The following is a 25,052-nucleotide window of genomic DNA, read 5'->3' on the forward strand; positions in this document are numbered from 1 at the left end:
TTTCTTTCAGAAATACATGTTTTTATGTTTTTACTATTCGGGAGCAACAAGAACTATTGTGATTGTGTGTTTTTTGCGGGGGTGGTGGGGATGGAATGTATTTATATTTTATCTATGGTTTGTCTTTTTTTTTTTTTTTTTTAGAAAGCCATTTAATCAAATACAGAATTATAAATATATAGCTAGCAGCATGAATTTTCAATGTCATCAAAAAATACATTCACTTCAGATTCAGAGAACAATATTTTCCCCGAGTTTAGTTTTTTGTTTGTGAGTTTTGTTTTGGGGGTTTTTTCTGAAAATTAAATGAAAGGGATAATAAACTCATGAATTGTATTCCTCCACAAAACAAGATTATATCAAGTCTTTATGCAAAGTAGGAAAAAAAATTTAACCGCAAAACTTGATTTACATGTGATTTTTTTTAATTACCTTTTTTTTTTTCTTCCCCCATTTTGTTTTGTCCTCTCTTTCCAAAATGTGTTTCGTATTGAATGCAAAGTAGTGATTTTTTTTTTTTCCTTCTGTTGCAAGATTATTCTCGTGATGATGAATAGGATTGTGGGAGTCACTGTTTCACTTTGGCGCCAGGCCGGGTGCTCCTGGGCCAGTTGGTGGACCAGGTGGACTCCCTACTGGAGGAGTGGTTCCCGGGCCTGCTGAGCACGGACGTGCATGGCAGCGGCGAGGCGCTCCTGAAGAAGTGGGCTCTCTACAGCTTCCAGGACGGACACGAGTGGAGCAAGATGCTGCTGGAGGATCTCTTCACCCACTTCGACCAGGGTGCGGCCAGCACGGCATTGAAACGTGTCAAAAATTGCGATGACCGAGTGTAAGAAATGCTTTTGTGGGTCTTCAGACTTTCTTCTGGTGAACCCCGAGGACCCTCGCTGCACCGTTCCCATCTCTCAGGTTGCTCCGGACGCAGTCCTTAGCGACCAGCCGGCTTGGACCATCCTGGACAGCGACGAGCTGCACGTGGACCTTTCCAAAGTCAACCTCCTTGGTGAGGAAAGCGATAGGATTATACGAACAATCGTGTCAGTAATGAGCAGGATTTTTTTTTTCTTAAATTGTTTTCGATTTATTTTTTCTTCAACCCTTTCTGGGATAGTGGTTCCTACAGCGGACAGTTTATCATGTTATCGGATTACAGGGTGCATGAAAGGGTTAATGTTCCAAGTGGTTTGTTTTCTTCTACTGCACTTAAATTTGATGATACTATAGTTATGGAAAATAACATAGATACATTTTCTGTCAACATCTACTTTGAGTTTAAAATCTTAACCCCTGACTCTAACCGTAGCTGATAAAAATATTTCTTTCGGTATTGTCGGGAGTAATTTTTTTTAGAACAAAGACGACTTAAGAGCATCGCATGTGTTGAACTGACAGGGGACGGCGGCTTTGGCACGGTGTACCGAGCCGTCTACAAGAACGAGGAGGTGGCTGTCAAGTTATTCAACAAGCATGCCTCAGAACTTTACATCTACAGACTCCTCCGACAGGTACACGCGCCGTGATTACCCGGCGTCGCATCACCTGACGTTAACCATTCTCCAACCAATCCTCCTCCAGGAGCTGGTGGTGCTGGGTCGTCTGCGCCACCCCAGCCTGGTGAACCTGCTGGCGGCCAGCTCGGCTCCGCACGTCCTTGTGATGGAGCTGGCCATGCGGGGCTCCCTTGACTCCCTGTTCCAGCACAAGAAAGGAAGCCTAAATTTGAAGCTCAAGCACAGGATCGCGCTGCACGTGGCCGACGGATTACGGTATGCCGGGGTGTTCCGCTTCTTGGCGGACGCTTTCACGTGAAGACCGTGATGGAAGATTTACTACAATTTAACTGAATGGAAGTTGCACTACAACGCTGGATTGCTAAAAGTACACAAAGTTTCATGAAAATCTAATTTTGCTTGGTTGAAGTATTCAGATTTTTGGGGTAGTTTATCAAAACCTTGCTGCCATCTACTGGTGGTTTTGCCTCATTACCACTCTTCTCATACTTGACGAATTTCGCAGGAGACCAGCATCTCAGTGAACAAACTTGGCATTTTTTGTCCTGAACTGTTAAAAAACAAAACATGAAAATACGTCTTTGCCACTGAGTGAGTCAATCTCGCATGGCGGTCCGCTGCCTTCCGTCAGGTACCTCCACTCGGCCATGATCATCTACCGCGACCTGAAGCCCCACAACGTGCTCCTGTTCAACCTCAAGACGGACGCAGACGTCATCGCCAAGATCACCGACTACGGCATTGCTCAGTATTGCTGCAGCATGGGGGTCCGCAGCTCGGAGGGCACGCCAGGTTGGCTAAAAAAAAAAAAAAAAAAAGGACCAAAAAAGACAAATCCGAGCGAGCACTGGAGGCTCATTGCAAAGCTGTCATACAGGTTTCCGCGCACCAGAGGTCGCCAGAGGGAACACGACGTACAACCAGCAGGCCGACGTCTTCTCGTTTGGCCTCCTCCTGTACGACCTGCTGACGGGCGGCGAGCGCATCTGTGACGGCGTCAAGTTCCCCAGCGAGTTTGACGAGGTGGCCGTGCAGGGCAAGCTGCCAGGTAAAATAAATAAATAAATAAATACTGTCAGCAAGCCCATTTGCGAAGCATCATTCCAGCTGTACGCTGAACAGCATCGATATTGTTTGTGTAGATCCGGTGAAGCACTACGGTTGCTCGCCTTGGCCTGGCTTCCAAGCCCTGATGAAGGACTGTCTCAACGTTTATCCTCATCATCGACCCACATCCGCGCAGGTGAGGACCTCTCGGAACCCTGGAACGAGGGATTCAATGTCCAACATTTGCAACGGTTGTGTGTTGCGGTCAGGCGTTTGCCCGGCTCATCTCGGGGGAGATGTTGTGTCTGATGAGGGAGCTGCCGCTGCCCAGGCCCGTACATGCCGAGTGCGTGGCCGTAAGCGCTGGCACGGCCTGGCTGGGAGGAGGTCGCAGCACCCAGAGGACGGGAACCGTCACCGCTGTGGAACTGGACTCCAACCGGGTCACCACGCAGGTAATCGACACACACACACACACACACGCACTCACGTGTGCACACCTCAGCGACTATTGGATTGACAGCAAATGTTTTGCCGTCCTTGAGCTTTTTATATTCTTTTTTGTTAATTGTTGGCAAAGTGGAAATGTGATGGAAAGTTTAGAGCAGGAAATGAATCGTATTCTAACAGTGTAAACGGTCTGGCTGCCTACAATGTGGAGTTTAAATCTTTGTCATCTCATCTCATCTGAAACTATATCTCTTTCATTTGAATGCGTTTATCTTTCCATTACTTTTTATTTCATTCATTCTTGTAATTATTTTTTTCTTTGATACATTTTGTTTATTTTCTGCTACTTTTTAGATTTGTTTTTCTTTTATTCTTTCTTTTTTTAGTCTTTTCATGTCTTTCTACTTTTAGCCACTTAATGCAGTTTTACACTTTTTTCATTTTTTTCTTTCTGATCTATTTTTACTTCTTACATGTATTGATTTTCCTTCATTTATTTTTTTAATATTTCATGTATGTATTTGGGTTTATACATGTTTTAATTTTTGTATTTCATATGCAATTAAATTTATTTTCTTTCCTGTTTTTGATTTTATGTAATCATGTATTTTGTTACACATTTGTTGTACTCTTACTTTTATTTTTCATGTTGTAGTTTTAATGGATTTATTCATTTTATTTTTTTCCTAGTTTTGTAAGATTTTTATTTTTTCATTTTGTTTTCTTTATTTTCAGTGATTTTTTTTTTTGGACATTGTTCTTTTACCTGTTTTAAATTTAAATTTTCCTTTTTCTTAATTTCTTCTATATAATTAATGTTATATAATTATTTAAAAATACTTATTTTTACTATGCTCTACATTTTTTTTCATTTATTCCCTTGTAATAAATGAATCAACCAAATTGTGACCATGACCACAGAACAGGGAATGGCGTTCATCCCGATGGATTATCATCAATTTATTGCAAGTTTTTCTTCAACTTTAACAAAAGAAACTTGTTCAATCAGGAGATTGACAGCAGTCCCGTCCTGTGCCTGGTGCCGGTCCAGATTCCCGGCGAGGCTTCCGATTGGGTGGTCGGGGGCACGCAGTCGGGCGCTTTGGTGGTCTTCAGCGGCGTGGATCCGTCCACGTGGTATCGCTTGAAAAACGTGTCAGATGCCGTCACCTCGCTGTACTTTCACATAAACCCCCCACGTCTGTAAGAGCCCACAAAACGGACATCAAAACCCGTTGGGCCGCCCAAGATGAGAATTTTTTTTTTTTTTTTTTTAGGCAAAGAAAGAACTACTTGCTCGTTGGCACTGCAGACGGCCTTCTCACCATCTATGAAGATTCTGCTCTCAAGGTTTGAACACCAATCCCAATTTTGGCTGCACTGCCTGTAACATTTCCACCCAACCGTAACATTCCACTTCTTTCCCCATGTGACATACCGGCTCTTTTCTCCTAACGTTTCACTTAGGAGTTTGGTCAGCCGGTGAAATCGGTGGTCCTGGGCACCGTCAACACTCCCGTGGTGTGCTTGAGCACATCGTCGTACTCTCTGGACGGCCGCTGCGTTTGGGCCGGCTGCGGCACCAGGATCCTGTCCTTCAGCGCCGACTACACTGTGAGCCGGAACATCGACACCCGGAACACCGTACCGCTCCCGTAAGTCCACAAAACTCCACACACACAAATTCTGAGGATGGAATCTGTGTCCAGATGTAGGATGTAAAAGTACAAACTTGTCCAAAAAATACTCATAAAATAAATCCATGTACCATAATTTCACAGGAATAAAATGCATCGCTCTGTTCCCCTGATTAACGTCGTTAAAAAAATTTTGTCTTTGCTTTTAAGTGTCTTCTACTCTTGTGTTTGTAAAAGCTTTTGAATGTTTTACTTTTAATTATGTGAAGCACATTGAGTTACCTTGCGTATTGAAATGCACGATATCAATAAAGCTGCCTTGCTTCAAGATATTCTGACCCACACTAGCGACTTTGCCAGTTAGAACATCACATTTGACTCATCCTGGTTTGTTCAAAAAATGATGAGTATGAACTGCAAGTGTGTCATGCTGTCAACGTCAAAGCGTGCCGTCATTTTCGCGAATCAAACTGCTTTTGGAAAGAAGTCCGACCACTCTTGCTCTTGGCTAGTTGCTTAGCGGCTAGTTGCTAGCTACCAGCCGCTAACGTTGGGAACGGGCGCCACGTTCTACAATGAGTGCGGAATTAATTTGTTTTTTTGTGATGCACTTGAAAGTGATTTTAGGAAGGCGTGTGTTAATTTGGGTGGCAACAGTTTGTGATGTACAATTTAAATTTATACTGTCTCAAAACAAATTACAGTACTTTAGTATTTGTACTTTGTCCCCCCCCATCACGGTCCAGTGTAACGATACCTCTGGTTCCGTAGGCTTCGTCCCAGCGCCGAGGCCAACGTGTGGCGCATGGCGGTGGATAAGTACGTGTACCTCAGCAAAGCCGGCATGGCCACCGTCGAGGTTTGGGACAAGAGGAGCGAGCGCATGGTGGAATGCATTGACTGTGCACAAATCATCAGGTAAAGCGAGTGAGAAGGGATGCCCATCCAAGAGGAACAAAACTGTTGATTTTAATCACATGACCGTCAACAACGAGAAAACCAATTGATTTGAATCTGTAACCTCTAGTGCCATCTAGTGGATGCCTAACGCAACCACATCCACGATCGTAGCTTCTATTCAATGCGCCTTATAATGCTTTGCGCCCTATATATGAAACCAGTTTTAAAGTAGGCCATTCATCAAAGGTGCACCTTATAGTGCAGAAAATACGGTAATTACATTCTAGAAATATTGCAGAGGTCAAAACTAATTTCTCACGCTATTGATGTTGCCAGCCAGTGCGCCCACGCCGAAATCTCGATCCCTATTGATTTTAAACCCTAAGAGCGCCTCATCTCTGTTCTCCTCACAGACAGGAGTGCAGCGCCGATGGAGGAGGCCCCTCCGGTGTTGCAGACGTACCCGTCGACGGCTCCCCGTCTTGGGCCCGGTGGGCGCGAGTCAAGTCCTTGCTGGTTGGGCAGGGTTCGGCCACGCTGTGGGTGGGCACCCGAGGCGGCCACCTGCTGCTTCTGGAGCTGGGCAACAAGCACCACGCGCTGCGAGTCATCCCGCCGAGATGCCACTCGCTACGAGGCATCGTGTCGGCGTTCATTGGTGGATCTCATTCTTAGAATTATTGATCATTGACTCATATGTTATTCCGTACCTAAAAGTCGCTTTTCCTAAATTCCTAAATTTTCAGATTGTTTGTTTACCTCCTCCTTCCACATCATTCCGACTTCACATTGTTCAGCTCATCCAGGACATCTTGGGAACTTTTTTTTTTTAATTCCTTGACAGCCCCACCAAAAAAATCCCAAATGTTGAGACTTTGAAGAATCTAAATTATTATTATTAACAACATTTATATTGCGGACCAAATATTTCCATCGATATTTCTTTCATCTCCTTCTTCACAGAGACGCTAAACTGTAAGAACACGGTGCTGGTGTTGGGCCGAAGACTCCCGCACGACAAGAGCGAGTGGGGTGGGTGAGGGTGCATGACTCTTGCCGGGATTTCCATGTAGACTAATGTTCAGTTCAGTGCGCTTGTTTTATGCGCCCCCCAGACGCTCAGTCGGTGTTGATGGTGTGGAACGCCACACTGCCCTCTGAGGTCAAAGACTTGAACAAACACAGTGAGAGAAGAGAACACATTGCGGCCAGGATGAGAGAACAGCTACACAACTATGACTGAACGCAAAGGTTGACTTCTGTCTTATTTTCAACTTTATACATATGTACAGTATATGTAGAATTACAATTTGTCTAAATATAACTTCTTTTTTTTTCTGATTTTTCAGAACGTTGGCGGCAAAGGGATTAAGATGACCTCAGTGCTTTTTTGAATGAAAGAGGAAACTTAAATTCGGAACAAATGGATAATCGTAATATTGAAGAGTCACGCTGGAGCAAATGAAGATAAGAGATTTTTTAAAGGGACAAGTGTTCTACATCAGGGCCCATGAGCAACATTAGCATAGCTGCTACACAAAAGCCAACCACTGGCTTAAAAAAAAAAATACAACAAAAAGCATTAGCCACAATGCTAATGACATCAGCTGTTTCAGGTCATGTTAACACCCCTCAAATGATTGACTGAATAAACACAAGAGGGTTTTTACTGAAATGGTTCGTTCCTGTCTATGGTTTGTATCACTTTTTGCCAAGTGTAAAAATAAATTTACAACTGTTTAAAAAATTTACTTGAATGAGGCCAGACTAAGGAGTGGCTGCAATATTCATTTCTTTAAATGCTAAAATAAACTCTTAAATGTCACTTTATTTTTATTCTTTGCATACCGGTTTGAACTCCCAGATTTGTAGTCATCATCAAAATCAGCAGAGACCTGGAGTCTTGTTTCGGGGTCATATTTCATGTTTAATGTCGAGGAAGAGGAAGGGGAAAAAGACATTTCTCTGCCGTATGTTTTCAAGCCATTTCATGGATAAAAACAAAACTATTTACAAGGACGAGGACTCGGCCCTCACAAACACGTTAGTAAAAAAAACAATGACGTTAATGATTTGATGACTGAACCTTTAAAACATTCATCAAAACAAAGCAGATAAATATATTTATGATATTTACAGAATACTGTAACTATACAAACATGGCGTATTCTATAAATGACGATGCAGTGTAGGCACTCGTTAGCCTCGAACGATCGTGAAACTTTTTGCGTGTGCGCGCGCACCTTCTTGCTGCTTCTTTACATAGGCTCGGTGGCACGTCCACCTTTATTGCTCACACTTCCTTCTTCAGCAGCAAGGAGGGATCCAAAGGTTGAGTAAGTGAAGGTGGAAGGGGGCGGGGCCAAGGGAAAATTCACACGTTCACCAGAGACTTCATTAGGTACACCTGTTAATGCATTTCAATACAAAATTGTTAGATAGTAAACTATCGTTTCAATTCATGACGTCAAATTGATAAAGTAACGGCGGCAGAACTCAGTAAGTTTTAATCAAGATTTGGGCTTGGCGACTCTTGTCTCGTGGGCTGTATTCGGCCCGCGAGAGCATTAAATTCAACTCGCCATCCAATTCTAAAAACTAAGAGGAAAAGAGTTTCTCACCAATATTATATGGTGAATATTAAATTTTTTTGAAGCAATATATATTTTCATTTGATCAAAACGGTGAAAAATAATGGAATATGAATTTAATATGAAGCGCAGTTCGTCAGGATGACAATTTGATCGAGATAAAAGTTGGGAAACTCATCCAAATTGTCAACGTTTTCAATCAAAATCATGTTTTTTGTTTGATTTTTTTTTTACATTTCATCAAGTTGTATCGATAAAATAACATCTGAAAAACGCTCATCAAAGCCGTCATATTGATTGTCGCAATTTCATTAGTTTGATGGGTAACTTACGGTCCAAAGGCCATCACATGGCCGTGAAGCATTTGATGCAAATCTAAAATCCGAGAAAAATTGTTGGAAAAACATTACACTCGAGGATGCTGCCCATACTGCATTTAAGTCCTGCATTCGGTCGACGGCTACAAGGGCAAACTAAGAAATCCGTCTATTAGTTCGCTGAGTCTGATTTGCACTAATTCCTTGCAAATTCTACTTGAGCAAATTCACCTTTTTGTCAACTTTTTTTTGGGGGGGGGGGGGGGCAGCTATCCTTCATTCATGGCTGTGCATTTTCTGAAACGCGAAATCCCTGTCCAATAGGAAATTGCATTTTGTCGCCACCTTTTGGCGTTTTAGAGCTAAGGAACGAATGTAGAATGATGGAGGTGCTTTTCCATTCGACCTGTCAACCCTGTCTAATAGAAAAGTAGTGCTTCTGTGCCGACTTAGGGCATCTTGAGGCAAAGTAGAACTTTGGTGACATCTCATTGGTATCTTGGCTCCAGGGAACTATGTTGAAGTAAGGGGAAGACATTCTATTCGAAAAGTCTAATAGAAAAGGAGTGCATTGGTGTCATCTTGGTGTCAAAAAGCTATGTTCAAGTGAGTGCTATTATGAGATGTCAAAGCGACTGTCCAATGGACAAATTGTGCTTTGGCGTCAACGTATAGCATCGAACAGGCAGGCAAAGCCCCGTCTAATAGAAAAGTTGACCATTTGGAGCCACCTTGTAGCAGCTTGGTACCAAGGAACTGTGTTGAAGTCAGGGGACGAGCTTTGATTGGACAAGCTAAAGGCCTGTCTAATACAAAAGTAGAGCTTTGGTGCCATCTTGTAGCATATAAAGGCAATTAGAACGCTTTTTGGGAGGGGGAGTGGCGTCAGTTAACTTGAGGGGTTTTCTGCTATTCCTGGCAGGGCTATGGTGTGCCTAATGAAGTGACCTGTGATGGGTGAGTGTACATTCCCGCCCCTTGGTTTGTTGTTTGAACATGTTCAGGTTCAGAGACGACGAAGAAATGATAAGAAATAAAGCAGCTAGGCTGTTGAACAGGGAGTATGCAGTACACACACACGGATGACTAGACGGGAAGAAGCGGGCCATTCTACAAGTCTGACTCGGGCATGTCCGGCACGTCGGCCATCAGGTAGCCGATGCCGTAGCGACCATTGGGGGCGGCGTCTGACTCGGGACCCCCGCCGCCGCTCTGCTTGCGGTAGATGCCGTTGGCGGGCATGGGCGAGGGCGCCTCGCTCGGTGTGGTCTTGGCGTGAAGGAGGCTGGCGTCGTCGCCTTCGCCGGCTGTGCCGGCGCTCTCCTTGATGATGTGGCCCTTCTTGTAGGACACGGCAGAGATGCCGCCGGCGCCGTCGTCGATCACGTTGAAGTAGCGCAGCATAAAGACCACCGGCACGGGCATCACCGCCACCACCACAAGGGAGATACACAAAGCCACACCCCACGGAGGGAAGCCCACCAGCTTCTCCCGAGCCTGCAGACCACACTTAGCGTTAAAACGGAAGAGGAACGCTGGGAAACAAGCATTGAGGCAACATAAGGTACTGTATTGCACACACACACACGCAAAAAGACGGTCACGCTGCTCAGTAGCCGGCAGTAATGATTTTTTTTTTTTTGTGTCAAAAGTTGTGCATGTTGGATGGATGACAATTTCCCAATTTTGCGGACAGATTGTGAATTGATGAATGCAGGCAACGAGGCTCCCGACCTGCTCTTGGTTCCAGGCACTGTAACTGGGCGGCGTCATGATGAGCTGGACGAAGCTGGAGCCGAGCAGCACCAGCAGCAGCGTGGGTGTGATGAATTTCCACATGTAGTAGTAAAAGCGGTACGGCTTGAAGCCCAGCATGTCCTCCAGGTCTGCAAAAAACCTGACAGGACCACACCACAGGTGAGCTCGTACTCCAGGTAGCAAAAAAAAATGAATAAAATTAAGCCAACAGCTCACCCTAAGCCAGGGGTGGGCAATTATTTTTTGCATAGGGCCACATGAGAACCAGAAAATATTATGGAGGGCCGGATCAAAAGGGTGAACTAAATTCGACATATTAATTGAATTTCTTTATTTAAAAAGCAGTATTTTGCATTTTTTGGCACGTTTTTCAGACTTTAAGAGTACATTATTCCGTCGTATCGAACGGGATTTGCTTGACTTGGCGCAACTGCGGGCTTCCGTATCGTCTCCCCCTTCCTCCCAATGCTCTGCAACTTCAAGTAACTGTGCCACCTGGCGTTGAAATGCCTGTCATTACAAGTCCAAATGAAATGAATGCAGTCATTGACATCGAACCTTAATTGCGTACCAACCTTCGGCGGGCCGGATTAAAAAGACCAACGGGCCGGATTTGGCCCGCGGGCCGTAGTTTGCCCACCCCTGCCCCGAGTGGACGAATCCACGTTTTCTTCACGTTAAAAAGCTTTGGATATAGGATTTATTTGATCACTGTCAATAAACCCGACGGAAATAAAGTAAAACCGCTCACCTCAAAATATATTTTATCAAATAAAATGATTAATCATTTTGGGATTCAGTGAAATCCCAAAATGATTAATCATGTTTTTAAAATGAGATGTGCCCCTCGAACACCTTCAAGCTTTGCCCAACGTGGTTCTACTTTTTAAAAACTTGCAAATCAGTGAAGCCCGTACTTGTCGATGCCGTAGAACCAGGCGATGGCCAAGTTCTCCAGGATGACCACGATGAGCAGCGGCAGCGTGGCCGAGTAGTCATCGAACATGGTCACAAAGTAGTTGCCCGAACGCTGCACGAACACCAGGCCGAGGGAGAAGGCCAGCACGCAGCAGCCCACTGCGCCACGAGAGAGAAGGTCACAACATAAGGAACACGCCTCTCGCTGTGATCACATATAAGCGGTCGTGGGAAGTTGCAAATGTCGTTCTTTGTGTTTTCACTGACCGGTCAGGAGCTCCTTGCGCACTTTGAAGGTGTCGATGAGCGGCGTGAGGATGCCCTCGATGGTGCCGAACATGCTGCCCAGTCCCAAGTTGATCAGCATGAGGAAGAACATGACGGACCAGAATGGAGAGGCCGGGAAATGCGTCATGGCCTCAGTGAAGGCAATGAACGCCAGGCCTGTGCCCTGCACCGCCTGGTGGAGGGAGGGAGGGCAGAGTGCAGGTGGGTAACCCCCACTGGATGCTTTGCACTTACTCCCAAAATTAACATTTTGCTATTTTTCTTGGAAAAATGCAACTTTTTCATGAAAAATATGATCAGGTTTCGAGTCATTTTTTGTTTGTTTTTTTTTTTACTTTTCCCACATATTTTCCATCCATCGCAGCCATTTATGGATCCGATTATCCTCATTAGGGTCGCGGGCATGCTGGAGCCTATCCCAGCTGACTTCAAGCAACCTTGAACTGATTTCCAGCCAATCGCAGGGCTCACAGACTAACAACCATCCGCGCTCACACTCGTACCAAGGGGACAATTCAGAGTGTTCCAGTAGCCTGCCGTGCATGTTTTTTTTTGGAATGTGGGAGTACCCGCAGAAAACCCGGAGAACATGCAAACTCCACACAGGAAGGCCGGAGCCGGAATTGAACCCCGCGCCTCTCCACCGCGAGGGAACAAAACAGTACTACTAATGTTGTAATGTTTTATGCACACAAAAATCTGACGTTATTCTCATAATTTTCCAACATTTCTTTTCAAGTAACGTATCAGCGGGCATGGATACCGTTGCCGTTTATGGCCATACCTTGTTGAGCTCGTCCTCGATGTGGCAGGAGTCCAGTCCCAGTTTGTCAAAGTTGCCCTCCTTGACGCCTCTGATGATATCGATCATCTGATGGTAGTCATCCACGCTCACTTTGTGACTGAGGTTGATGTGGTTGGGGATCAGGTTGGCCTCGATACCGTTGCCCAGCAGAGCCGCAATCTTTCTGCCGTTGCTACAAAAATTGAACGCAAGAATTTTTAAGCGGAAAAACACGCGGGGTTGGAAATGATCTGTTTTAAGATGAATCGAAACCATCGCCGATGTTTCCTAAAACCAAACACAGACTTCAAGTATGACAATTTGATTCGATTTTTTATTTATCGCCTGTAGGTATGGATCGATTACTGGTTTGAGGGTTTACCGTGGGTTTACAAAGTCAAAGTTTCAATACCCGTGAATACTGGGTATCGCCAGTAACGAGCTCTGTATGAGCCACCTCTATAAAGTGAATTACCTCCAATTATCTTTTTTGTTTTTTTCACCTTTTCGGTGAGCAGAGAGGGGAGGGGTGAGCAGTTAGGCAGGGAGGAGGAGGAGGAGGAGGGGCTGAGCACTTCAAACACGGACGCCTTTTTTGCTCCTTGTGAAGATAAGTCATACATATAACGAATCGATGGGTGATGAATGTACATTGTCCTAAAACAAAAACAAAAATGGTCCTACAGCGATTACGAGTTAGGGCAAAATAGCTCCCCGGGGATGGGACACTGTGACTCACTATGAAGAATCTTAACATCTAGTTTAATGATTTATTTACATGGTACATGTGTGTTATGTACCAAATATTGTTGCTTTTGTTTTCATATCAAGTAAGATTGTGTTTGACGGGGAAGACAAATGCTATTTCAATTTGCTAAAATTTCTCAAAAAGGCCATTTTATGGCTATTATTTTAATAACGTGACACCGCCATATTTTTGCTTATATCGTCAGATTCTAATATCGGCCCATGGCTAGTTGTCTCATTGTAGCGGCCAGTGCTACCAGACCTGTTTGTTCCACCACCTTGCGTTATCCTAATTGTCACACTTTTCCTTATTTGGTCTTGACTTCCTTGTGACTCTGCTTGACTTTTGAGAAATCCTAATTCTTCAACAAACACGAGGCGGCGACGACTCACTCCGCCACACATTGGCCGTTCATAATGTTGGCCTTGAAGCCGAGGACGGCGAACACCACCAGGGTGGCTAGCACAGACGTGAAGAAGTTGATGAAGGACACCAGCACGGCGTCAAAGTGGCAATTGTTGTCGCGCTTGTTGTAGCTGGAGAAGGCGATGACACCGCCGAAGCCCAAACCCAGCGCGAAGAACACCTGCGTGGCCGCCTCACGCCACACCTTGGCTTCCAGCATGATCTCCAGCTGGTACACACACACACACACACACACACACGGGAATGGTGAGCTAGCTCATGTTATCAAATGAAGTCCTAATGCTATGAGAATCAAAAAAATACAATTTTACTCCCTTAAAATTGTCCACATAAATTCTCATAAAATCAAAACATTTTTCCTCAAAAAAGATAATTTTCTCTGGGGGAAAAATACATTCTTTTTTAAATCACGTCATGTAGTATTAAAAAAACTGGAATATTTGACTGTATTAAAAAAAAAAAAATTAAATAAACACACTGGCCACTATTTTGAGATTACAACTTTCTTTTTTCTAATTCATGCAGTGGTAAGAAAAGTGCCCATGTGAACTATTTATTTTTATTTAGAACGCTTTTGTTTGCGGTTGACTGATCTGATTGCATGGCGTTGTCGGGTACAATGTGTCCACAAGAGGGCGACAGAGCTCTATGGCAACGTTCTTCGCCAGGCCCTCTTGAGTGATTTATGTTGAAATTATTCTTGTTTCCATGGCAATGGAAGCTGCTGCAGAACACAGCCTTGGAAGGTGACTGGTGTGTTATTGCTGAGGTGTCAGCCAATCAAAGCACGCCGATCTTTTTTTTTTTTTTTTCTCCAGACAGTTTTTTTTCCTTCTCTTTCCAGTCTGGCTTATTTGATGTACTGTGTCTTTTGGTACTTAAAGTAACATCATTTTAAAAATTGTTCTTTATTTCTATAAATAGATTATTTGATCATTTTCTCTGGGAAACTTCCAAGTGTGACTTTTTGTTGAACTAAAAAAAAAAACCTGTCGGAGAACAGACATTGACTCCAAGACTGTGCCGTACCTTGGGCGTGAACATGTGTCGAATCCCGTCCATGGAGCCTTCCAGGAGTAGCGAGCGTACTAGGAAGCAGATCAGCACCACGTAAGGGAACAGCGAACTGAAGTACATCACCTGGCAGAGCAAGCACAACAAAGGTTAAAAAAAATTAAATAGTAAAAAATTTGATTAAGCGATGATACTGAGAGTGACAAAGTGATTCAAACTCCGCCCCAAGCGGCATTTCACAGATTACCAAAGTGAATTATCCCCTCCCAGAGTTTGGATACATGAGAACTGGGTTGATAATCACAATTTCGTGTGTGTACAATCGTCAGGTCCGTTCTCAAATAGCGCGCCCCACAAAATCCCTCGGACGAGTTCGATTTTTTATTTTTTAAAGGAGCCCTGCGAAAAGTATTCTTCTTGACCAAACCATCCTGCTCCCTGTGCTACCGCCTCCCCCCACACACACACTCCACTCCCCCTGCCCACCTCTGAAAATCAAGCCAAGCTAAAAGAGCGCGTGTAACCACGGCAACCAGATCCCTTTCACGCCCACCCACGCTCAAACGAGGATATTCCTTGAAAAAAAAAAAAAAGTCTTTGTGCACACTGGAGGAAGAAAAGCTCCATTAATATTCTTTTGTGCTCACCCTTGCAAGACGCCTCGTGGGGCTTCTCCAAGGGACAGTGTGGACTCATATCTACCCCAAAACCTGTCTAGACACACCAGGGAAAACATCCACGTAAATTCTGGATATTTTAAGGATTATTTCCATCCACGATTTGTTGCCCAATTACTGCAGTGACAGCACTAAAATAGACGAGAGTGGCAACGGAAGATAGCGTCTTGACAATGGCATTGGCTATCGGCGACATTTCAAGCCGCTGAAGCCAAATGGGGACGGTCTGGCGCGACAAAACCAGATGGCAGAGATTTCAGGACCTCCGCTGTTGAGGGCATCCATTTTGTTTTGTCTCAACCTTCCCCTTTGGATAGGGGCACAAAAAGCTAGATGGCCGTCGCGAATAAACAGCAGATAACGGCAACGCCAAGACAGTCGTCTTGGCAGAGACAACAGCGAACTTAAGCGTCAAGTCCTCTTCCTCGCTTTAACGGCCGTCGACTTACTTGACACTTAACATCGATTCGTCTTCAGGTCATTCTGAAGCGACCAGCCAAATGTCGTCAAAATATGTGACGTCTGTAGTCTAAATTCTATTTATATTAAAATTGCATCATTCGGTCCGTGATGTCACGCCCAGATCAAGAATAACTGATAACGATGAATTCTGGTCTTCACCATAAACTACCAAACGTCGTCGAAATACATCCAAAATCCAATCAAATTTTGATAACCGATTCACAGACCGATGATTTATTATTATTATTATATTTTTTAATGAATGAAATAACTTGTGAGCGGCCCGGTAGTCCAGTGGTTAGTGTGTCGACCTCACAGTGCAGAGGTATCCCGGTTCAATGCCAGCTCCGGCCTCCCTGCGTGGAGTTTTGCATGTTCGGGCCTGCATGGGTTTTCTCCGGGTATTCCGGTTCCCTCCCACATTCCAAAAACATGCATGGCAGGCTGATTGAACACTCTAAATTGTCCTTAGGTGTGAGTATGAGCGCGGATGGTTGTTCGTTTCTGTGTGCCCTCCAATTGGCTGGAAACCGGTTCAGGGTGTCCCCCGCCTACTGCCCGAAGACAGCTGGGATAGGCTCCAGCACCCCCCGCCACCCTTGTGAGGATAAAGCGGATCGGAAAATGAACGAATGAATGAATGAATAACTTGTTACGGGTCCATTAAAGCTTACAACAAACAAGATGAAAATGATTCATGACACATGATAAGGTGCATCATTAGCGTCGTCGAGGCGTGACGATAAGACGATGGGATCAAACCAAATCCAAATGTCAAAAGCATCAAAGCTTTCCTCGTGGAAGATTAAATGCTGCGTCCATCTTTTTTCCAATTAGCTGCGGCTTGACCCCCCGAATGCCCGGCGGCTAATACTTGTCACATGACAAACAATGGAATGATGAAAAACGGAGGTACGCTCAAGTCTTAATCCTTCCGGATGCGAGTCTCGTTACTGTCAGCTTTTGATGCTGGAGGTCAGCGTGGGGAGATAAGCTGAAGTATCGAATCCCTCCAGGAAAATCACATGAGCGACCAAGGATGACACTTCTTAACATCTTTTTATGCTCCCACCACGGAATTTGACCACTTGATTCTCTCTCTCTCTCTCTCTCTTTTATTTCATCTAACCAGTTCCTTCTCATAGCCTTGCATCTTTTTACAAAAATACATTCGCAACATTATCCTTTTGTCTTCTTTTTTTAAGCACTGTATTTTCCGCACTACGAGGCACACCTAAAAGCATTCCGCGTTCTCGAAAGCCGACAGTGCGCCTTTTAATCCGCCTTATATACGGATCAATATTTTGATTTCTTGGACGTCTTATTTTAAATGTTCTGTAAAGCGCTTTGTCACAGCTGCAGCGATTGTGAAAGCTTGATATAAATAAAGCTGTATTGTATTGTATTGTATTCCTTTAGCGTAGCTCCATCTAGTGGATCCACAACGCAACCGCAGCAACCAGTGTAGCTACGATTCTGTCTTATAATGCGGTGCACCCTCTATATGAAAACAGTTTTAAAAGAGGCCATTGGTTGAAGGTGCGCCTTATACTCCAAAGCGCCTTATAGCGCGGAAAATACGGTAATTCTTTTATTCTCTGTGACTGTTACAGCCTAAGATGACAATTTCATTGGCTGTCAAATTACTACTTTATGCTCATAACATGTCTTGCCATGATTAACGTTGCCACTCCAAACACACAATACAGTCGCATCTTCAATCTCGTACAAACTTTTCCGTGTAAATGTAACAGAAGGGAGAAAGAAAACCCATCCTGTTAATGGCATCTTTAGTCTGCAACTTGATCATTGTAACTTTTTCCTTGGTAAAATTAGGGCTTCATTATACAATATTACAATTTTTTTTCTTTCAATATTCGGACATAGCATTATTATATCTTTTTTTTGTAAGTTTGGGACAGTTCTTGCAATACTGCAACTTTAACCAAACAGCATTGCTGTTTTCAGAACTATACAGTAAAAACTTCATTTTGTTTTCTGTCAATTATAACTTCATTGAATAACATTGCAACATTTCACTTTTTACTTTGTTTTGAATGACGGGTCCGTTGCAACTTTTTAGGATAATATCACCCAACTTTCTCCTCTCCCCCCAACATTCCAAACATTACTTTCACACCCTTGAATCTTTTTTTGTTGTTGTTGTAATATTCTGACTTTTTTTGCTATTGCAATTGCAAGCTGAGCATAAATGAGCAATCCAAGCGCGTGTTTGTCGACAAGGCATCCATACAGTTCGCGCTTTGTAAACTTTTCCACCCTACTGTAAGCTAACTGGGTGTGAGAGGATTTCCCAAACACTTTGGCAAGAATTGGCCTTTTGTTTTATGAACGCCGTTCCCAATATCCAACACGACATTTAACCTTGCTATGTGCGCCGAGACCTTTCCCCCAGTTCCCTCGAAGAACAGCGATGACAAGCATACCTTCCCGGAAGACTGGATGCCCTTAATCATGGCCAGGCAGACCATAGACCAGGCGGCCAGCAGGCACAGCGTCATCTTCCAGTTAAGTCCCCCGCTCTCTGAAATGTTGTCGGAGATGTCCAGGGCCTCGCGGTACCAGTAGTAGGTGGTGGCCGAACTCTTCTCACACTCGGGCACCACAACGGTACCAAAAAAAAAAAAAAAGTAGCTTTGTTATGTCATTTATTCTCAAAACATGACATTTTTCCACGTATCATTTATCTCGCTTACATGTGCTGTTCCTGTTCTTGGCCAGAGGACACTGGTGCCACGGCAGCGGTTGCTGGAAGGACTGCGAGAAGTAGAAGAGGCTCCAGCTGATGATGACATTGTAGTAGAGCGCCACGAAGAAACACACCTGCACAGAGCGTGTATTATTGGCCGGGGGGTGGGGGGGGGGGGGGGGGCTTTAGAGAGGCCAGGCGTCAGCATCCCGTGTGCCTCTATGTACTGAGCTAATAACGAGTGCTAGCTATTTTTGTTCTTCTTTTGTGAGCCGCAAAAGAAGGAACCCTTTAAAACTTTTAAACCGTTTGGATTTTAACCAGCATGCCATGGGGAGAGCCGCGGGACTCACCACGCAGCTAGCGAAGCCGATACCCCCCAGTCGAGGGCTGATGTAGTTCCACACGCCGATGCTGCCCCGACGGATGCGCTGACCCACTGCCAGCTCCAGGAAGAAAAGCGGGATGCCAATCAACACGAGCAGGATCAAGTAGGGCACCAGGTACGCTCCTAATGGTCAAGATGACAGATGCGGGAAACATTGTTTAAAATTTTTTTTTGAAAAGCCAATACAGTAGAGGTGCAACCATTAATTGACTAATTGATGAACAAATGAATCAATAATGAATGAATACTTTACAGACCTAAAATTGTCCAAATCCCCAGATTTTCAGCCCCTCGACAATAAATATTCTCAGATATATTTATATATATTATATTATTTATATATATATATATATATATATACAGTTCCAGCTCCGGCCTCCCTGTGTGGAGTTTGCATGTTCTCCCCGGGCCTGCGTGGGTTTTCTCCGGGTGCTCCGGTTTCCTCCCACATTCCAAATACATGCATGGCAGGCTGATTGGACGCTCTAAATTGTCCCTAGGTGTGAGTGTGGACGTGGATGGTTGTTCGTCTCTGTGTGCCCTGCAATTGGCTGGCAACTGATTCAGGGAGTCCCCCGCCTACTGCCCGAAGACAGCTGGGATAGGCTCCAGCACCCCCCGCGACCCTAGTGAGGATCAAGCGGTTCGGAAAATGGATGGATGGATATATATAGATATATAGATATTTATATATATATTTTTTTGTAGTCCTCGATGAAAGCAGACCGATAAATTTGTTGAATCAAAATTGGACAAACTTTGAAAACAACGTTATTGCCTGTTTTCTGACGCTACGGGCCAAGCAACTAAATGAGATCGAGGTACCGAGATCTAAACGGACACTCGGAGGGGATCGAGCCTTTTCCGTTGCTGGTCCCTCTCTTTGGAATGACCTCCGACTGAATGTTCGGGAAACAATGAAATGCATTGGATTTTATTTTTTGGATTGTTTAAAAAAAAAAAAAATGCTGTTAAACCTCCCACAAAATGCGGGAAATTGTAGTGGAAATTTGACATTTAACAGTATTGACCTGTATCTTAAAATTAACTGCTAACTTGCATCACACATCCTGCTATCAGTAAGTGTTACTATGCAAGTTCGTTGCTGCCTCGAGGTTGCGCGTCACACTTTAAAAGAAGAAAAAAGAAATGGTCTAAGGGGGGCCGCACCCCACTGCTTGGGGAGTCGCTCCATCATCGATCTGTAAATTGTTGAAAAGACTTTCGGTGTCTTGGTTTCCCTGGAAAAGACATGCCCCCCCCCCACCCCCAGCCACTCCAAATAAAACCCACCTACAACATTTTAATCAACCAACAGTTGAATCTGAGGGAGGTCCGCTGTACTTGATCTCTTTGGGTTATGCAAGAAACATCATAGTTGGCAGCCGTCTGCAAGAGCTCGTCAAGCTTCACGTGACGAGGTTCATCTCAATAAATTAGAATGATTTTATTTATCTCTGAAGTTTACTTCCAAACGCGAAACGCAAACAAATTATGAGTGAGATATTTCTTTATTCCTTTTATGTCATTGTCATAATTATAGCTCACAGCTCAGGGGAACCCCAAATTCTACTTCACATCTCGAGAAATGTAAATGAATTGAACCACAGAAATGACATATTACCAGATTCAATTTTCGACAGGCTTTATCGGTTGCTCGTAAGGGGTGCCACCCTTATCAAACAGGATTCCCACACAGGCATAATTCCCGTGATGCAAGAGTCTGTCCTCGAGGTGGCTTCATCAAATAACAGCAGTCGGGAAGAAGTGGAAAGTCGGTCACAGTCCAGCTTTTGGCGTACTTCTGCCTGCGCTCGAAAAATCAGTTGAAGCGGCGTTGCGTCACACCTTTCAAAACTACATGATGCAAGCGCACAATTTTGGTCCTTTTTCGAACCCACTCATGCACACCAAATCATGCTCGCATTGTTTTGATTTCTTTTTAGGTACGCGTCACTGCCTTGCGCAATCTGACCACGTGCGTATTGTATGACGGTTAGTTTAATCCTTGTCCAAATGAGAGTTTGGTTTATTATTTCTCCGAACAGGATGTTCTTAAAGTTCCACTGCCCCTCCTTGGTGTAACACTTATGTGCATGGTAGCTTAACAATTCGATCATCTTATTCTGTTTCGGAGATATCGGTCAGCTCCCAAAATTCACACCCACCTCCCAGGTGGTCTCCCATTGTCTTCCCGCGAGCAAACATTCTGACCTCAGCACCTTTTTATCTTTCCAAAAGCACAAAGCCATCTGCTTTGGGTTGTACAGTAAGGAATCGCTACTGTCCTCCTTAAAGTGTTGTTAATTTACAAGAATTGGTGGAGCCATTTGTGAAGGTAGAGAGGCATTCAACCACTACAATGGACCCTTACTGTGTGTGTGTGTGTTGCCATCCACTGCCATTATTTTTTTTCATGCCTAAAGACTAACAAAATCACTTGAAAAAAAAAATCAAAAAATCTTGATGTAGGTTATCATTATTTATCCCCAAAAGGGGTACATTTGAAAACATGTATGCTACATTTTGCTTGTTTCGCAGACTCCTTTTCTTGTCGTCAACCGGCGGCTGAATCACACAGCCTAAAGTTGAGTACAGTAGCCACTGAATCCTTTTTCCACTCAGGCCTGCGCATTCTTAAAGCGACAGTACCACATGGCTCGTGGCACCCTGAAAGGAAATTTGTATCTTTTAGTAGTTGAAAGCTAATGACGTACATTAAGAAGTAGGCTGACGTTTCGTGTGTGTGTGTGTGTGTGTGTGTGTGTGTGTGTGTGTGTGTGTGTTGGTGATGGGTCTGCTTTGGGTCCCAGATGTGTCATTTTAATCCAATTACACGTGAACACAACGGGGTGACCAGAGCTGTTTAAAACAGGCCTGACTCTCTGAGCGCCTCATGGGGAACGACCTGACTCACCGCATGATGAGTGTGCCGGGCACCTCACTGTATAAAAGTAAAACAGTAACGTCATATGAGGAAATTGTGACGAGAATAAAGTCGTAGCGCTGTGACGCTTTATGGCGTTTTGGTGTGAGTTGGGTCTTACGACTTCTTCGACGATGATGAATAAAGTTCTCGTTCATTAATGCGAATGGCTACGAGTGTCCGATACATATTTGAAGCCGGTTCAGGATCGACGACATGCCAATGACAGGTTATTCATATAATGGGGGTAAACTTTAACAAAAGGCATTGAATAAAGCAGGGGTGTCAAACTCATTTTTATCGCGGGTCACATTGTAAGCACAGTTTCCCTCAGAGAGCCATTATGACTGTGAAAGCGTACAAATGTTTAAACCCCTCCTCGTATTATTACATATACGGTACACAATTAATAGATAACTAATTTTGAAATCAAAAGTCAAGGAGGGTGGTTTATTCCACCGTTGTTCAAGTTTCTGTAATTATGTAAAACAAGAAAATTGTTGCAGAAGCTCAACGTGATTATTACATCTGACAATTTGAAATTTGCTACAGATTTTAGCATGCGTCATGGAAGTTGACCTGATTGATTTGCTTTTGTCGGCCCAATAAAATAATCTGGCGGGCCAGATCTGGCCCCCGGGCCTTGAGTTTGACACCTGTGGTATAAAGTATGAAGTTGACGAAACAACTTTGGGGATATGTTGCAATTTATGTCAAAGGCCCCCAGAACAGAAACATGGACACACGACACTTGTGTGGCTCCCTGGAAAATACACATGGAGGCACACAACATTGTGGAGCTACCATGACAGAATCTACTGGAGCACAAACGGTCATTTCACTCACCTCCGCCGTTTTTCTGGCACAAGTAGGGGAACCTCCAGACGTTGCCGAGGCCTACAGAGAAGCCCACCTGGGCCAGGATGTACTGCAATTTGCTGTTCCAGGCCGGCCGCTCCTCCTCCTCCTCCTCGCCATCGGAGCCACCTTCCTCCACGTCGCGCTCCTTGCCGTCGGCGTCATGGCCGCCAATGATCAACGAGCTCTTCTTGAAGGAATCGTCGCAAGGGTCCTCGTTGGAAAGCAGGTCCCGGGCCGACTCTGTGACATCGTCGTCAAGCTCTCTCTTGACGGCTTTGCTGTTTTTGGGCATTTGATAACGCAAACGAGGGCGAGGGCTGCCACGTGCTTAGTGTCGTTAGGTTACGGTAGCTCAATTGTCCCGCCTTCAACTTTTCAGTTTGTTTGAGTCCGTCTCGATTTCAGGAAAGGTGCTTAAAGAAGCTTAGTTTAGTTCGTCATTATCACCAGATCTGTGTAGCACAATGGAGAAATTCATCAGTAAATCACACAAACAATTGAAAAAAAAAAAAAGCACAAGCAAAGTTTTCTCGCAACCACAAGAGAACCTCGGTGCACAAACAATTTGGTGTACAAAGAAAATTTTGGAAGAAATATTGTGGCCAAACATACTTAAACATTTGAAACATGGGGTAAACATACTCCGTTTTCATTTTCGGGCTGGAATGAATGCATTTCCATTCATTCCAATGAGAAACATTGATATCGATAAAGATGTATTGTAACAGCAGTGCCAAAGAAATACTGTAGTCTTTGCAAGTCATTTTATCGTCATTTGTGTTGCTATTGGCTCAGCGGCACAAAGTGTTGTGGTCGATGTAGTTCACAATGCTGTGTTCGTCTGAAATGGTTTTGGATGGCGATATGCTGCCTTTACAGTTGCAACATGACGACAACGATGATATCGTGGCAATTCTATTATCGCCGTTATCTTTCCATCCTTACTTTACAATAAATCCATGAACACATGACTTCATTAGAAATGAAGTTAAATAAGGAGTTTTGAAGTGCAGAGGTTAAATTCACACCCCCCCCCACCCCCAATTTTGTTTTTCCCCCCCAGCATTTTCACAGGACCGTTTTGTTCAGCGGCGTTGGTGCGGCTGGATGGATGGCTTGTGGAGCCGATGATGAGGAGGGAGAGGAACGTGTATTTGGAACTGTGAGTCGCCGCTTGGAATTGAAACGGATTTACATGGGACAGGAGAAGTGAACCAATGTCTTTTTTCATCAATGGACCACAGCTTCTTTGTTTACTTTCAAATTTAGCTTGTAGCAGGCGTGTGCACATTTTGAGCATGACGTCTCTGATCCACTGATGAAAGGACACATTCTCTCTTCTTTCATCTAGAACTGCTTCAAACAACCAAGCGTGTAAGGGAAATGTGGTTAAGATTGCACGACTGTCCGTGTTTCTATGTTGTGTTGTGTTTATTATTTTATATTTTGTGAACTATTTTATAAAGCGCTTTGTTACAGCTACAGCTGTTGTGAAAGCGCTATATAAATCATGATGCAATGTATTGTATTGTATCATTTGTCCAAGGGTTTGTCCGCCCCCCCATCCCTTCCGCCCCTCGACCACCACCACACCCACCCCGTCAAAATGCCTCTCAACTGACTACAAGCAACAATGAGGCCATTTTAAAAACATGACAATGATCATCTTAAAGGCAATCTTTTTTTTATCTTCTCACACTGTGCAGGTATAGCTAATAATTTGCCTGATGGCGTCTGATTGTTTGGGGATGGGGGGGGGGGCGCCCAAGGGTGTGGACGACGCCACGCGCAGCATCAAGCCTTTTATGTTCAAATTCTTTCCTCTTTTGTGGAGCACAAGGATTTAGAACACAATAATTAGGCCGATTAATAGATTTACATAGTTCCAGATTAGCTGATCTTTCGTAGGAAGATGCTGAGAGCAGCGGGGGAGGGAGAAATCTTGAAGGAACGCATGGTGATTTCACCGGGGCCTAAGTATGACAAAATGAGACCGTAATAGCAGCATTCAAATAATTTCAATAAATACATAATACGAGTAAATAAAAGGTCACACGATTCGTTGCGAGGTCCTACAATGTGCCCCTTTATTAGCCTGGTTGCCTTCGAGGCTTCCGCATGTGATATTTCATCATCCCATCCGGGGCGCGCGCACGTTGGCACCCCAGTCCATACCCGGTCTACCTCACATGCACGCGCACGCACACTGGGGATGCTCCGTGGCGGGAACTCACCTAATGAAGACGAAGAAAAAGGCCGAGAAGAAGCGGGGTCGTCTCAAGGGATGAAATTGTGCGAGCACATACACGGGGCGGACATTATCACTCGTTCGAAACGCGTCCAACGTCGTTATGCTGTACTGCGGTCGATGAGTCTGATGGACTGGTGCAGCTCTCAGTTGCTTTCACCTCGCTTGCCAGCCGGCCAGGGACACGACGCGGAAATTTGGGGGATGCATGCGCTCACTTCCAGCGTCATCAAACGATCACATCCCACTTTCTAATCCACAGTGTCAACTTACATTTTTTAATAATTCTTTAAAATCGCAATTAAAGCTATTTAAGTGCAATTTTGTGGCGTGTTTATCGTATTATAAGCACCTGTTTCAGCCGCATCTCCCCTCTTTTCTCTTTACA

At 44.3% G+C, this 25,052-nt stretch overlaps 2 protein-coding genes across 4 annotated transcripts in view; one reads left to right on the plus strand and one right to left on the minus strand.

Moving 5' to 3' along the window:
- The window catches only part of lrrk2 (leucine-rich repeat kinase 2), a 32,833-nt gene extending 25,610 nt beyond the window's left edge, over nt 1-7,223 (plus strand). The window contains exons 36-51 of one of the 3 annotated variants that reach the window (XR_015100762.1): nt 592-783; nt 860-1,006; nt 1,396-1,508; nt 1,579-1,769; nt 2,146-2,306; nt 2,392-2,562; nt 2,657-2,757; nt 2,831-3,016; nt 4,021-4,214; nt 4,289-4,361; nt 4,479-4,666; nt 5,420-5,566; nt 5,962-6,206; nt 6,512-6,580; nt 6,639-6,799; nt 6,898-7,223. Coding sequence is in view for 2 of the 3 variants with exons in the window: in XM_086109739.1 (XP_085965865.1) it covers nt 592-783; nt 860-1,006; nt 1,396-1,508; nt 1,579-1,769; nt 2,146-2,306; nt 2,392-2,562; nt 2,657-2,757; nt 2,831-3,016; nt 4,021-4,214; nt 4,289-4,361; nt 4,479-4,666; nt 5,420-5,566; nt 5,962-6,206; nt 6,512-6,580; nt 6,664-6,791 (2,306 nt within the window). In the remaining variant the exon portion in view is untranslated. Of the gene's footprint in view, nt 1-591; nt 784-859; nt 1,007-1,395; nt 1,509-1,578; nt 1,770-2,145; nt 2,307-2,391; nt 2,563-2,656; nt 2,758-2,830; nt 3,017-4,020; nt 4,215-4,288; nt 4,362-4,478; nt 4,667-5,419; nt 5,567-5,961; nt 6,207-6,511; nt 6,581-6,638; nt 6,800-6,897 lie in introns of those variants that run through there. The other 2 variants (XM_086109739.1, XM_086109740.1) reach the window with 2 other exon arrangements.
- Nucleotides 7,224-7,436: 213 nt separating this feature from the next.
- On the minus strand, nt 7,437-24,817 carry slc6a15 (solute carrier family 6 member 15). The gene is given in 12 exon segments (XM_086109742.1): nt 7,437-9,953; nt 10,191-10,353; nt 11,132-11,291; nt 11,400-11,592; nt 12,205-12,397; nt 13,345-13,586; nt 14,408-14,518; nt 17,979-18,156; nt 18,158-18,375; nt 18,595-18,752; nt 22,402-22,868; nt 24,651-24,817. Coding segments are annotated over 11 exon segments (2,310 nt in total). The 5' UTR covers nt 22,709-22,868; nt 24,651-24,817; the 3' UTR covers nt 7,437-9,566.
- Nucleotides 24,818-25,052: the final 235 nt, after the last annotated feature.

Source organism: Hippocampus guttulatus, chromosome 4 (assembly GCF_054856545.1).
Source record: "Hippocampus guttulatus isolate MCC_2025c chromosome 4, RoL_Hgut_1.0, whole genome shotgun sequence".
Taxonomy (NCBI): Eukaryota; Metazoa; Chordata; class Actinopteri; order Syngnathiformes; family Syngnathidae; genus Hippocampus; species Hippocampus guttulatus.